We start from the raw sequence: 16378 nt of genomic DNA, 5'->3' as shown, positions 1-16378 counted from the left end.
CTAATGGCAAGAGATGTTGCACTAGTTGCACTCGTAGCAATAACCCATCAAGTTACAAGACGGCTCAACAATATTTCATTTCACCGTATATATTTTAGATAACAATCATTCTCAATTCAATCTGGATACTAAAAAAGATGGCACTACAATCTTCAATCATGACTAGAGTTAGCACTGACTACAAGCGGTTCGACTATTATGCACTGTACAAGGTCTGGAGAGGTTTGTTATCCCAAAATGGTGGAATTAGACTCCATCTGTCGCACACGGCGTACTGTCTGTTCTGCCTTTTGGACAATGACATCTAGGTCACTATCGTAATTATGTTACTTTTGAGTCACTATTTACATAATTAACAGTCCTTCAAAATGTGTTTCAGACACTAACTTACCCTGTTGGCTGTGTAAAACAAGCAATTGAGCAAAGAAGTGATAAGTTTTAGAATTATTTTTCTCTCCAAGGTTACAATGGAATGGGGTCACATCGGGTACAGATACACCATTTGTATTTTTGACAAAACAGAATAAATTGATATAAACAAGTACAGAACAGCAAAGAATTTACGTAAGTATAGCAAATTTATTATTCCAAGCTTTCTTGGGGGGAAAGGGAGCCCAGCGGTTATGCACGTCTATATTACAATATATGTGACCCTCCACCACGGAATGAGTCGCATGTCACCTTTGCGTGATTTTTATATTGTGTACATTTTATTAAAGAGATTTTGATGCTCTATCCAGTGACGAAAACCGTTTTAGAAAAGAGCGAAATCTTTTCGAGTTATAAGCCTGTGACTAAGGTGGTCCTCGCACTGATACCTTACACCCCCCAGACGTATATTAGGCCTAGCGCAGAACCCTGCGAGGTGACATCCAACTCAACCTGTGGTGGAGGGTCACATAATTACATGCTTATTTTTCTCTCTTGGGGCAAACTTAAATAAAGTAAATTCAATAATCCAATGGAAAAGATAATACCAACAGCAACTGGAAATTTTAGAAGAAAAAATATTCCATTTAAAAGCAATCGATACAAATTTTAAAAAGTCCTGAACACAACTTTCATCCTCAACCTATGGCAAGATTTGCATTTTATTCCATAGCCTGCTGAAAAACAGTATCAGGAAAGCTAGTACATGCAGATATTAACCACAACTTGTGTTTCCTTGTAAAAAGGAAGAAACCAAAATGAAAAAAAATATATGTATAATTGTCTTTTTATTCTGTATCGGATGGATAAGAAACTCAAAATTGCCACAGGAAATAAACAGCAAATTTGAATCTGTGGTAACAAAAAGTACACATGTATTATCTTTTTGTTCTGAATCAGACAATGACCAAATACACAGACTGGTAAAAAAAACAATGACCAACACAAATAGCGAAAGGAAGTAAAAAGTATGAGAGCAAATCCTCCAAAAACCAACAAAATTGCACAGCTGATACACACTATAACATCGCACCTTTTCCCATTGAAATTGGTAAAAAAAAGTATACATGTATTATCTCTTGAGTTCAGCCCAGCATAAGGCTATGACTAATAAAAATAGCCACAGGAAATACCGATGGGTTAAAACCAGAACCATCTAACTGGATTTCCACCATTTTGAGAAATGGCCACTTGAAGATTTCAACCCCTTATAAAAAATAGTAAACACAGGATTGTAGCCCTCATATTTTACACACTTGACTTAGAGGAAACACTGGTCATGCACACTAGTAATCAATTTAATTGAACAACTTTTTCATATGCAAAAAAGGTATAATTTGTTCTGCTTCCAGAATACACTCCTGCTCTTTTCTCAGTTCTGGAGCTAGAAAAGCCCAGTGCACCATAGCTGCTTCTGACTTCCACACAGACCCCACTGTGGCCTGTGCTACAGCAGTCAGAAGCAGCCTCCTCACACATAGCATGTTCTGCTTCCAAGCAAAGCTTATACTGTACATTAGTTCAAATCGTTTTTCAAAGTTTATTACCGTCATAAACAAACAAATGTCAAGTCACTTGCAAAAATATCATCAAGGACTCATGTATTCATTCATTGTGTGGCCTAATGAACGCAACACGCATACATAAAAATTAAATTGCCGGTACTTTTCATAGCGAAAAAAAAACACATAACAAAAACAACACACACACAAAACTCTCTCTGAAATCATTATACTTTTTTTTTATTGTGTTTTTCAAGAAATCCCAACGGTAATCTTATGTTGTATCAGCTCATATCGTTTTGCGTTACGCACAAAACTACACACCCAATAACACAAACAACAAACCAAACGAACAAAGCAGCAAACAAGCAAACAAACAAACAAATAAACACAAGGCTGAAGGCGCATTTTAACCACACAATGCAAATGGTAACAAAATCACGAGCTTTAGATCCTGACTGCATGCTACTCTGTTCATTATCAAGAAAACAAATTGGCATTCTTACCTTTTGTTGTACTTTCCTCTTCACAAAAATGTTGTGCACAAAGGTCGAAATAAATAATACACATTTTGCACTTTTAACAGTCGACCTCCTGTACTGCTTTTGTCTTAGCCGTTTGACCAGTTATTCCTGTGTAAAATTCATCTCTGAGTGTCTTCGCTTTTCGAACACACCTTTTCTCGTAGTCCCGGGTTGCAGAGTCTTTAAGTTCGGCTGAACTTCTTCTCATGAGGTGTCACATAGGATGCTTCCTTCATCGATGACAGAATTTTCTTTGTTGGGGTTCCATAAACAGATGGAAGAGATGCTGTGGTAGTTTCACCTAAAGGAGCAGTGTCTGACATATATACTACAAGCTGATGTGAATACACCTACAGGGTAACAGAAACTGTGGAAGCACACACAGGAGAAAGATGTACAGGAGTTGGGTAGCTTGATTCATTTTTGAGGGGTGGAATCACAATCAGCAAGTATTGGAGTTGATGCATGACTCGAACAGGAGGATAACCCCCATTCACCATGTTCTCAAAAGGATCTTCGATTGAAGAAACAGCACAATCGTCATATTTTGGGGTAGATTTTGCCAATGGAGACGCATCAAAGTCATCAGGTTTCACTTTTAGCATTGGCAGAAAGGAGATTATGCAACCGTAATCCGTGAATCCGAAGGACAGTTTCCTGAAATGCATGGTGCTTCTTACTTGCCTGGACGGCCTGATGATTCATCTCCTTTCAAACAGCGTCTGCAAAAGACATGGATACTATGAATGTTATCTCCTTTGAACAGGCAATTACTACATGTACTTCTATTTTAAAATTATTAACCGATAATAAAAAAAAAGGTAATTGCCTCCGTATTATCGCTTAGTACTTGATTACACTCTGACCACTCATGCTCATCAGTTTGACATTGTGATAACCTCTGAATAACAAAATATATTAGAGTCAATTAAACTGACAAAATCCATCAACCAAATCATTCATCTATCCATCTTTACAAGCATACACAAATACTGTAAACACTCACTTACATATTTTTAATTTTTTAACAAACACTAAAGAGCTGCATGGATACACTACAACATTAAGGCATGAGCACATGCACACACCGTCACACACAAACACACACTGACACAAACAAACACACACGCGCGCAAGAACATTCACGCTGAAACAAACACATTTACCTGCCTGTGTTTTACAATTAGGAAAACAAAACACAAAAAGCTAGGAATCAGTTTGCAGATACAGGATTTAGACTGAATCAGAAGGTTAATCCCCTATATTTAAAAAAGGAATCTGAATTTCAGCTTTTATGGTCTGTTCAAATGGGGAAAAACATAATACTTGAAGATACTCACTTGAATCTGTGTCCTGACTCGAGCAACAGCCAAATTGACTGTGCAGCAGCTGTAAAAATGGCAGAGAGCTGTTCTCTGTTCCATTGTTTTCAGAAAGTGGACCATCCTTTTGTCAGTTTAGGACACCACCCCCCCCCCACCCCACCCCACCCCCTTGCACCCACTTTACCACCAACCCCCCTCCCCGGCCCCAACCCCCTTATTACCACCCTCCTCCCTCAATATCAAGGGACTGCATCTTTTCCAATTCATTCTTCATTCACTCTTTATCACAGGAAAGTTAATTGTGTTTCAACCCTGTACATCCGGAGTCAGGAATTCGGATACTGACACTTGACAGGTGTCACTGACCTGTTTTAGTTCCCACAGTCTATCAAATTCCTTTTTCTGTCAACAGCAGACTCTACTACTGCAAGTTACACTATTCTGTGTGCTGGAGGAAATCCTACACCACACAGAAAGGGTCAAGACCAGATACCACTATCGCTAATGTGCGCTTATCTGGCTGCGCTGTGAACAGGAAAAATGACTGTAACACAGCAAGCAGAAGAGGTCAGGTGACGATGGCTGCATCTGGCTCGCTGTGAAACACTCCCCTTTCCCCACAGGCCTCAGTAGCAGAACAGACTAAACTGAACTTAGCACGTTCTGCTTCCAACCTGGATGGAGTTACAGGGTTCTGCTTCCAAGATGAGCAGGAGAAATGCTTGGAGCCAGAACAAATTATGACTTATAAATACGCAATTATGCAAGATTTTCAAGAATCCTTTACAGAAAGTGAGAATCATGTTACCATAAGTCAAATAACTATAAAGTTGCAAAACAGGTTATTTTGAGGTAATTGGTTCTGGTTTTAGCCCATCGATACAGAGTATGAGAGCAAATCAACAACAATTTTACAAATTACAATATAACTTTGCATATTTGTTTAATAATCAGATCTTTTCCCATTGCAATTAGTGGTGAAAAAACAATGCCATAAAAATTCTATATTTATGTTCTGAATCAGACTGATACTAAAGAACAACGGTAATACAAATAGAAACAGGAAATAAAAAGTATTCACCAAAACTTCTAAGCAGCCAAACGATACAGCTGATACTCGCAACAATTCATGTACAGTATAACTGCGTATACATGTATTTAGAAATGATCAGACATTTTCCCACTTAAATCGTGGTAACAAAATCATAGCCTCCATAAAATGACTAACCCAGCGAAAAGTCGCTGGGTGACAAAAACGCAACAAAGAACAAAAGTAAGATGATGATCTTCAGGCGATCTATACTCACGGAATAAAATAACTTAACATTGTTTAAAATTTAATATCTCAAAATCGGAAAAAGTTACAGGAGTGATTTTTGTACCAACGTAAAGCTTGTTCAATTGCTCATTGTGGGCAAAAAACCAGAATAGTCTGGCTTGTTCCGTTTTTTTTGCAGTTTGAGCTCAAAGACGCATGGTGTCATTTTGGAGTTTACAAACTTAGCACTGTGTGTTTGACAGCGCTGTTACCGTTGTTTTGCTGGTACCTTCTTCGCCACAAGGCAACTGATTGCCTGGTCACTCCGAATCTCCTAGCAACATCAGTATAAGTCATCCCTCCTTTCAACATCCCTATTGCGACGAGTCTATCGTTCACACACGTTCGTGGCATGGTGAAAGAGAAAGACAGAGTGGACAGTTTTGGGCAAAGAGAAAGAAACATTTTAGTGAGTTGTTCTCACTCACAAACAAACGGACAAACCAAAGGCAGTACTTTCATGCAATATTCGTGGATCAGCAGCAGACCTTTTGCAGGTTTCAAGTACGGGTAGACGTGCCCCGAGAGTCAAAGAGTGCAGGCCTACCTGTTTACAGCACACACAGCGTGCACTGGCTGTCGGCAGCGTCGGCAAGCTTAGGCGTCAGTCTAGTAAACTCCAAAATGACACCATGCGTCTTTCAGGACCAATTGTGAAAAAACTAAGCAACCGAGAACATTCCGGTTTTTTCATCTTCTCAGGAATTGATGGTTCTATGATCGTACCACCCCGCTTTCCTGCAACTTGTTCCGATTTTGAGATATTAAAATTTTAAAACATGTTAAGTTATTTTATTCCGTGAGTATACATTGATGTACAACTGATCTACATTGATTTACAACTGATCTATATCAAATATGATCCGAATTCTTTTTTGAACCACCAAATCAGTGAAAATATCTTCTCCTGCATAAAAATACGGTTCAGCAGAATATGTACCAAAAACGAAAGTCTGCAGATTAGTTTCTATGCACCTGATTGACAGGTGTGTCATCAAAAAACAAATGAGACACCAGAAAAAAGTATGAAACCGATGACGGGAAAATTTCAGATCTTTGCTTTGTTCTCATGTGCTTTACCTTGTTTGAACTGCAAGAAATAATTATTTGGTCAGCTAGTCAGTTTCAAAAATACCATACTCAAACCCTGTTTCTGCTTTATTTTGAAGCAACAACCCTTTTCACCTTTCTCATTCATCACAAAAATATAGTTAAAAATAAAAAACACAAATAGGTTACACGGCAGGTTACATTGTTCACGGTTACCCGAAGAAAGCAGTTTATCAGATCTGTCAGCTACTAACACAAAGGCTGGCAAAACTGCCAAGTGACAGCTGAAGTGTACTGTAAATATCATCTGGGGTGAATAGAGACCCTGTTCAAGGCGGAGGTTAAAGACATTTCTATGGAAACGACAGAGTTGAAAGCCTCCATGATAATTATGCCATATTGACATACAGAGTACGTATGAGACATTGCCAATATTTTGCTTGAGTACATATGGAGCAACTTATGGATAAAATAAAGTACGCTGAAAAATATGTACCTCTTCTTGAGCAGACTTTTGCAATTATCATGAGATTCAAGCCATGCCTTTGCTGACTAGGGTATGACTATACCACTGGATCTACACAAGAAGACCCAGAAAAGGACAAACAATGCCAAAATAGATAGTTCAGTCAGAAAAGGAAAAAATAACGCATTTCTGAACACAACCATAACGATTTACCGTTAAGTCACCATGCAAACACTGATACTAATGCCTCAAACACAAGGACAGAATACCTTTAAATGTACTCCCCGAGAGACAGGAAGACATTTGGAAGAGGGGAGGTCATCTTGAACACGCGGCCAGTACAACTGGCCTTGACACGGAACGATTCAAGGGGGGCAATCTCAAGTCATCTGAAAGAGGGAAATCCAAACACAATCCGCCTTGTTCAATTTTATGGGCTTGGACGATAGAGAAAAATAAGAAAAGCAAAAGCTGGAGTCCAGTCTGGACGAAACTGCTATCAAGAACGCAGAATTGATTTTTTCTGAGTTTTTTTTAGCCGTAAGCGCCATGTTTATCGGAGCAGGAAACTCTTCCAGAGTGAGGCCCCTTTTTTGGTTTCACTGCGGTGAACAGCAGTTATGAGAAATTCGAAATGAGAAATGGCGCTTACGGCTAAAAAAAAAAACTCAGAAAAAATCAATTCTGCGTTCTTGATAGCAGTTTCGTCCAGACTGGACTCCAGCTTTTGCTTTTCTTATTTTTCTCTATCGTCCAAGCCCATAAAATCGAACAAGGCGGATTGCGTTTGGATTTTCCTCTTTCAGATGACTGAGATTGCCCCCCTTGAATCATTCCGTGTCAAGGCCAGTTGTACTGGCCGCGTGTTCAAGATGGTGGGGAGGTGAGGAGAGAGGAGGAAGTGGGGGGATAGGGGTGGGGAGGGGGAAGGAGAAGACAAAAAGGGATCAGAAAGGAGAAGAGGGGAAGCAAGTCACAGGTTGATTCTGTTGTTACTATTGCTGTTGTCCACCGTGATTAAAAAAAGAGTCACAGAATAAAACAAAACTTGACACTTGGGAAGTGTCACTCCTGATCCACGAAGTAATAAACTGTAGCTTCGATAAGGAGAGGAAGGGACATAAACATAAGGTATTAATCTTACTCCTTAGCCATGTAGTCAAAACACCGAATGGACGTTACTCTTGTACATGTTCTCAAGACAGAAGGCAAAGGACGACAGAAGGGGTGAGGTAGAGAGGGGGTGGGGTTAGAATAAGGCAAGAGAGAAGCAGAAAGGAGGGAAATATGAATAAGTAGAATAACTATTAACTCACTCCGTAAACATATTGTCCAAAAAACCTGAATATTGGTTCAGCACAAGTCATATTCAGAAGACAGAAAATGAGAGAAAAGAAGGAGGAGAGACTGAGAGCAAGGGGAGAAAAGAGCTGGAAGCTAGGAGTACAGGGGACCAACCAAACAGATCTCTCACTACAGTCTCACTCCTTATCCATGTAGTCAAAAACCTGAATGTTAGTGCGGCACACCACCCATAGCTTAGGACCTGGTCCCATAGCAACCAGGGTAGGGAAACTCAAATCTCTGACTCCATTCCATCCCTCCTTCAAGATGATCTGTGGATCCGAGCTCAGCTGAGCCTTGCCCAACTCAAACCGTACGACGGTATGATTGTTGGAATCAGCAACGATCAGACGTCCGAAGCTGTCGTGGCAGATGCCCATTGGACAGAACTGTTGGTTCATCTTGTCCTTATCATATGGGTTGCGGATGTGGAGCTTGTAGGTCAGGTTCCTGTCGAAGACAATGATGGACCGATCTTTTTCGTCTGTCACGCAGATGTCGCCGTTGATGTTAACTGTTACGTACCTGCAACAACGACAAAAATAATAAACGGTTTGCTGTTATAAACCCCCCTTTTTAGGGTAGGTGTTGGTTTTGATCACAGATACATTAAAAATTAAATGATCAAGTTTTGTGACTGGCACTTGGTCAAGAGACTCAATGAATTTCTCACACGCTGGGCAAAGGCGAAATAGACTGACTTGCTTATTTTGCAAATCAGTCAAATGACATAATTTGTACTTATTTCGGCCTGGTTCTTACTCCATCCATCTGGTCAAAACTACAGCCTTCTCACTCTAAAGCACACACACAGTAGGGTCAAACAGAGAGAAGAACATGCACCTCTGCTTATCACATTCTCTCAACTTGCGCTTACCTGGGAAAATAATGACTGTGGTCAGGGCCAGCGCTAGACGGATGCAAGATTTTTCTGCGCAGAATGTCACCCCTCATGGTCATCAGAAGAATGCAGCTTGTCCCCCCTTCCCCCCCGGCCCGTTTGGGATCTGCAGCGGTGCAGACCACCAGATGGTTGTCCTTGGTAACCGCTACGCCCCGTGGAGGTAACGGTGTCTCTGCAAACATTTTTAGCTGGTCTCCAGCGCCTTGAGCTTCATGTTCTTTGATGCTTCGATCCAGTGCTTGATCCCAGAAAAGAACCTAAAATGAACAAGAACATGTTTTCAACGTATTTGGCAATCATCTTGGGAGTAAAACAAAACAAAAATACAGCAAAGATATTACCGGTACTTTGACTTTATGAAACAAAAAAGAAGACATCATCAGCACACAGTAGTTGGTTAAAACTAGTACTAAATGATAAAATGGAATCCAAACTTAACAGTATGCCAGCTTTCTATAATCACAGTACAATCATTGTAAGTTGCTGCAGGTGGTTTTTGTTTGCTTTCTGTCTTAAATTCTAAAACTAACAACCTAAAGTAGGCCTTGTGGCTTCTGTTGGACTTGATAACATAAAACTCTGAATGCAAACCCTAGCAAGGTTAATTATTTCTCCCCACCATTTTGATACAAAATTTGTGGTGGACATACAAAAACAAGAACAAAATCAAACTAAACAAACCAAAATTACAGAGAACACAAGCAGCAACAATATCAAGCAGCAGAACAAGTACTGTAACTTTATAAAAGTATCACAAGAACAAGTACAGTTGAACCTGTCTATAACGACCACCAAAGGGACTGCCTAAAAGTGGTCGTTAAAGACAGTTGGTTGCTTTGGAAATGTAAATTATTTGAGAAAAAACCCTCTCCTCAGATATCTTTTAGGGCTGTCCTAGGCAGGTGGTCGTGATCAAGAGGTGGTTGCCACTGCCAGAGCAGGTTCCATCGTAATACCAAGTATTATAAGAACAGCGCATACAAGTACAGTGGAACCCCCCTTTTAAGACCCCCCAATTTAAGACTTTCTACCTTTTAAGACCCTGTTTTTTTTATTCATAACCTCTGTAAATTTACCCCCATTTTAAGACTCCCACCTTTTTAAGACCTGATTTTGTCAGATTTGTTGAGGTCTTAAAAGGGTAGTTCCACTGTACTCAACCAAATAATTGTTTTTGTTTTAAAAGCATACCTGTCGCTTTCCGTTAGCGCCACAACCACAGGTGCCCTCAGCTTGGTACAGCGTGGCCACGATGCCGTTCCCAGGCACAGCAATGATGCTGTACTGCCCCTCGTCCTTCAGGTTGACGCTGTAGCGCTGTGGCATGACGTTGCTGTACTGGACCACGGAAGATGTGCAGGCCTCCGTCTTGCATGACACCAGTGCTTCCGTCTCTGTCAATGGCAGTATGCTGTAGAAGAGCAGCAGCTCGACTTCTGCCTGTAAACAGTACATGTCATCTATATGAGTTTTCTCATGTGAAATAATTCACCGGACAGAACTATACAGTAGAACCCTCCTTTAAAGACTGTGTTTTCTCAGACTTTCTGTTCATAACCTCTGTAAAATTACCCCCATTTTAAAAACTTTTGGAGGTCTTAAAAGGGGGGTTCCACTGTATCATAACCCATTTTCTTTTTGTGCCTTGCAATAGTAGTCGTATTAGTAGTCGCTTTATTTTCCTGATTGTCACTCAAACCTCAAGACATTTGTTATAAAAGGTTATAATTATCTGACCATACTACAAAGTTACAATAGAAAATAGCGTACACACCTCCTTCAGGATGGTTTAAGTTACTGTATAAATGCTTGCAAGATCTTTTCTTAAAACTGTGATATAGTTGTGTACAAATATGATGTATTCATCCTTTTATTACATCAATACAAACATTTTTTTATACACACAATTAGTAAACTTATAATTATTAACATGGACCCATTATGGTGAGGCACTGAAAGAGGGACATAGCATTTTGTAACATTCTCTCTACTTGGCTGTAAACCAAGCAAAATTTATCAACAATTATACAAAGAAATGTGTTAATGTTATTGTTATTTCAGCTTAACTTACTTTCAGAACAAAAGCTTGGCAAAGGACTGTCCCTTCAATGCCGACTTTTCTCAGAATGCGTAGGTCAGGGTTCATACAGTTTGGCGTCGGCAATACCAGCCTCTTCTCCACAACTTCCTGTGGAGTGACAACTTCTGCCTCCGATGTCTTCTTCTCACTCTCGCCCCGCATTCCCTCCAAGATGAAATTCAGACCTTTCCAAATACGGACAATCGCCAGTGGGTTAGGGTGACCTAGAGCATTCTCAGCAAGCTGGATGGTATCTCTCAGAAACGCATCCTCTTCGTGCATCTCTGCACCCTGTTTGTTCAGCTCCGCCTGCTTCTGGCCAGTCTGCTCGATCAAGTTGAAAGCAACATTAAATGCTTCCTCAACCTGCGTCTGTACCTGCCCTTTCCTCCCAATCATCTCTCGTTCTGTCATTAAGATGTGGTGCTTGAAGGCATCTTCAGCAATGTCGGCTCGCTTGGCAGCATCATCGAAGATCTCTTGGTGAAAGACTAGGTTTTTCTTCAATAACTTGAGCTCATGGAGCTTTTCTTTCATGGCGTTTCCGATGTCGATGGTCTTGTGGTCCTTGTGCTCGATCATGCTGCAGTTTCTGCAGATTGGTTTCTCACAGTCCGGATTCGTGCAGTAGGCAATCAACTTGTTCCCATCTGCATGCTCAGGGATCAGGCATTCGTCATTATTCCTGAATTCCTCCTGCGACAGATCTTTCAGCCACAGCTCATGGTCGCATTTATCCGTATTCCTGCAAATCGGGCACTTGAGCTCAGTAGCCATGCTTCCATTATCGACGTCATCTCCTGGTGTGCCTGCCAGCAATTCCCTTCTATTGATGCCTACCGTCATGGTTGTTGCTGTCTTGAACAAACGCAAGGAATGGTGGCTCCGAAAGGCATCATTATCGCCATGGTTTCCATGGCAACTTTCACAGTAGTTCTTCCCGCATTCCAGACAAAAATAGGCTGCTGGGACTGCTGCATCATGGGTAGGATCGGCGCAGAAGACGTCACCTGACTCAGCGTAGACGCTCACCTGCCCGTCAAAGGCGTGGAGGTAGGTGTCTGAGTTCAAAGCTTTGGAGACATCCTCCTCAGGGCAAAGGGTGTTGCAAGTCGGGCAAGTGATCTTGCCGTTGCGCGCTTTCTCAATGAAGGGACGCACGCAGTCTGCGCAGAAAATGTGGTAGCAGGTCTTCAGCTGCTTGGGCTGCTTCAGATCCTGTAGGCAAACCGGGCATGTCAGTCGGAACTCACTCCCAAAAGTTTTGAGAACAGGCAGGCTTGGTGACAGAGGAGTTGAGGCTTTTCCGTCACCGCTACTTTCCTGCGTTGGCAGAGACACTGGGGGAGACCGTCTGCTCTGTTGTGCCATGGCTCTAAGTGCATCCAACCAAAAGGCGACACTACCTAGAAACAGAAAAGTAAATTACAGTGAATTAGACTGTCTATTCAGCCTATATAAACGAGCAGTAATTCTTGAGTGTCATGCAGAGGTCTAAATAGAGGGCAAAGGCACATAATTTAGATAAGTCAGTTGTCAGGGGTGCTAACAAAAAGAGCTTAGTTAGATCATGTTTTTGGACAGCATATCTAACGAACACAATGCTGCTATTTTGGCCTCCATAGGCGGCTACGCATGTAATGTGACGTCAAATGATAGACCTCGATAAAGCTGTAGATCATTCTGGTTAATGTTTTCATATATTTTCCAGAAAAAAGAATAACAATGATTAATCATTCAAATCACGCAAATCGGCTCTTGATTCCGTGTGCTCAGCACTGAAGACAGATAAATTATACAGATCATGATGAGATAACTGAAAATTCTAGCTTTCTTCTTGACACTGACAGTCCTAAAAGTGACAACAACATCAAACGACAGACCAAGAGAACGCAGACGCATTGGCAATGGTATGCAAGGAAGGCTTGCCAAAAGCAAAACAGGTGGTCTAAACAAAGGCAGTTCATGCAGGTGCTTGGACTCTTTCAAACTACTTTAGAAACAAAATATATACGATTCTTGGCAATTTTCCCCACCATCCAAGTAACAAGTAAGTCACTCTGGATTTACAAATCAAATGATGCGCACCCAATCACTGCATGGAACAATCGAGGAAACAACAACTAACCTGTCTATCTGTTTCCCCAGCTACTGACAAATGTTAACGCCTTCTGTGCGAAAAACAGACGAAAATGTTTAGTGGTTTCCTGATGCATTTGCTGAGGTCAGCTTCCTACAATTTTCACCGCAAGGGACAGCACTCTTCTTTCATCAAAATGATGTACTTCCTGGTTATGGTCCTGGGTCTAAAGCGAAAGTATGTTTTGAAATGACCGGATGCAGACTGAGAATTCTCGTGTTCTTGTGTGGCTAACCTAGCACTAATATTGAGGTTACATTTTGTTTGACTATTCACTAAGTCACTGATTTTCTGAAAGCACCACCGCCGGTTCAACTCCCAGCAGTTTGATGGCAAATTAAAAAGCCGGGCCTTGCGTAGTGCCGAAAACCAGTTAGCCCACGGCGGCCGTACATCTGCGTATTTCAGTTATGCGGCCATGAAGCCCCATCAACACTGACTTGGATTCTTACAGCCTTAGAAAAACCAGCTAGCACGTAAATACCCTTTTTGCGTTTTCTGTATGTGTGGGATCTTGTTTTACGACCCACTAGTCTGGCCGCCCGCGGCAAGGCCGGGCCGATTGACTCGGCGACTCTGACCACAGGCGGAAGGTATCGTCCACTGGACTACTACTATCACAGAAAGACTACTTTCTGTGATAGTAGTAGTCCAGTGGACGATACCTTCCGCCTGTGCTCTGACTCAGAGTCAGCCACGGTGAGATAAATTAGAGGAATACCCGGTCAAGTTTCGCCGGGTGAATCGCAAGACAGAGACAGACAGCGTGGCGGTTCGCCGTCTTAGAGCACGTGTTGAACACTGATTTTCATCCACCAGTTTGTGCACGCCCAACAAAGGAAGGCAAGAACATACAGAGAGACAAAAGCCGCCAGACCCCATCATCACAAACAGAACTCTTCAATCCACAGGTGTTGCCTGGCGAGCTAGCTATAAATAGCTCACAACTTCTAAGGCGAACAACTCTGCAGAGTCTGCTGTGAAGGGCGACGGTAGTCTCCCTGTCACACTCGACCCCCTTTGAATTAACTTTGTCCCCAAAGTTCGGCGGAACCATAGACCCGCCAAGCTTAGGTCCCTCCCAGGTTGGTGGAGTGGGAACAGCACGAATGATGATTCAGTGGCCATAATGCCATTCCTGAACATATCATGTCGAGTCCCATCCCTGTCGACGACGCCAAATGTAACCGAGTGCCGAAACACCACAATTACCTTTGAAGGCGAAGTCCGGGCCACTCAAACGGGATTGAGAATTTTAGAGCTTATTTCTGTGCCCTATAATAACTGTTGTGGCTTCTCAAAGGAAGCCCAGAACATACAGAGAGACCAAAGCCGCCAGACCCCATCACAAACAGAACTCTACAATCCACAGGTGTTGCCTACACACACACACACACACACACACACACACACACACACACACACACACACACACACACACACACACACACACACACAGAAGCCGTATATATCTATACTAGAGGAATACCCGCTTCGCCGGGTAGCCGGCTTCGCCGGGATGAAATACTTAGAGCCGTACGCCGGCTTTGCCGGGTCCGAACAATGGACCCGCCAAGCTTAGGTCCCTCCCAGATTCGTGGAATGGGAACAGCACGAAAATGATTCAGTGGCCAAAATGCCATTCCTGACCATATCGAGTCCCATCCTTGTCGACGAATGTAACCTTTGGAGGCGAACTCCACTCAAACAGGATTGAGCAATTTAGAGCTTATCTCTAAGCCCTTTTGATCTGTTATGGCTTCTCAAAGGAAGGCCAGTACATACAAATACACAAAAGCCGCCAGACCACATCACAAACAGAACTGAACAATCCACAGGTGTTGCCCACATAGAGAGAGAGAGACACACACACACACACACACACACACACACACACAAACACAGACATGAGAAGCCGTATATATAGAGAGATAGATGACAGTGTATTTTTCGCGTGGCTATAAATTGATTCGACCTTTGCACTTTTACAGTGAGGATAATTTACGGGTCCAATTTACGTTCTGGACAGTGCAGTGACCTTCTAAAAATAGTAACGGGAATATGGATTGACGCCACACGAAGGAGACGACGCCAAATGTAACCGAGTGCCGAAACACCACAATCACCTTTGAAGGCGAAGTCCACTTGAACGGGATTGAGAGTTTTAGAGCTTATTTCTAAGCCCTATAATAACTGTTATGGCTTCTCAAAGGAAGGCCAGAACATACAGACACACCAAATCCGCCAGACCCCATCACAAACAGAACTCTACAATCCACAGGTGTTGCCTACACACACACACACACACACACACACACACACACACACACACACACACACACACGCACACAGAAGCCGTATATATCTATCTATATATATAAATATATCAGATAGATGACAGTGGATTTTTCGATAAATAGATTCGACCTTTGCACTTTTACAGTGAGGACAACTTACGGGTACATGCGTTCTGGACAGTGCAGTGACCTTCTAAAAATAGTAACGGAAATATGGATTGACGCCACACGAAGGACGGGAGATAAACGCGCAAAACACTGGAGAAGATAAGGAAGAGTTACTGGGAATGGATGTAGTGGATCTACAGAAAAACCAAAATCGGTTCAGCGCTGCGCGCTGAGAGCACGTGTTGAAAATTCTCATCGACCAGGTTGTGTCCGGGGTCTACCTGAATATGCCCACCAAATTTGAAGCAGATCCATCGAGAACTTTGGCCGTGCATCACGAACACACAGACAGACAGACAGACACAAGTCATATATATATATATATATAAGGGACTTTGCTCTGTAAATCTCGGTCCCCCTTGAGGAGGGTCTGATGCTCCCAATAGGCTGTCTGTGAAGGGATACTTATTTCTCTCTCTATCTCTGCTAAGAGATTTTAACAAATCTCGGAAGAAAGTCTCTGCTGACTTTCAATTGTTTCTTTCACAATTTCTGATGTTTTATAATGTGGTTACCGTGAAAGTTGGATCGCTTTAAAGCAGAAAACTTCTTCTTTACCAAGTCCTGTGTTGAACAGCAGTGAAAAGTTGACCGCTTTTCCTGTTTAACCTTTTCAAAATTAGATCTAACTTGTTCGCGTATCCATTTCTGGATCTGCAGGCTGGTACAGAGTTACCTCCCTTTAGGCTTTTTCAAATTTCCCTTGTTTTAACCTAATTTCTTGGTTAAAACTTGTCTAAATTTCTAAATTCTTTCTTAATAAATATCAATTCTACACTTTGGCCTTAAATCAAAGTGTTTCCCTTCACAGATATCCTCTTGGGGTTGTCA

At 41.9% G+C, this 16378-nt stretch overlaps 1 protein-coding gene and 1 long non-coding RNA gene across 2 annotated transcripts; both read right to left on the bottom strand.

The window, feature by feature from the left end:
- Nucleotides 1-704: 704 nt before the first annotated feature.
- LOC138962326 (uncharacterized) lies at nt 705-6978 on the bottom strand. Its single transcript, XR_011454481.1, has 2 exons — nt 3796-6978; nt 705-3177 (listed from the first exon to the last, which is right to left on the bottom strand). It is a non-coding gene; the product is annotated as an uncharacterized lncRNA (long non-coding RNA).
- Nucleotides 6979-7509: 531 nt separating this feature from the next.
- On the bottom strand, nt 7510-13194 carry LOC138962324 (tripartite motif-containing protein 2-like). The gene is made up of 5 exons (XM_070334098.1): nt 13071-13194; nt 10934-12348; nt 10054-10302; nt 8836-9119; nt 7510-8483 (listed from the first exon to the last, which is right to left on the bottom strand). The coding sequence occupies exons 2-5, from the start codon at nt 12311-12313 to the stop codon at nt 8096-8098; spliced, it is 2301 nt and encodes a 766-aa protein (XP_070190199.1). The 5' UTR covers nt 12314-12348; nt 13071-13194; the 3' UTR covers nt 7510-8095.
- Between the last annotated feature and the right edge of the window lie 3184 nt (nt 13195-16378).

Source organism: Littorina saxatilis, linkage group LG3 (genome assembly GCF_037325665.1).
Source record: "Littorina saxatilis isolate snail1 linkage group LG3, US_GU_Lsax_2.0, whole genome shotgun sequence".
Lineage (NCBI taxonomy): Eukaryota > Metazoa > Mollusca > Gastropoda > Littorinimorpha > Littorinidae > Littorina > Littorina saxatilis.
Note: the sequence above shows the minus strand (reverse complement) of the source record. Positions and strands in the feature narration are given on the sequence as shown.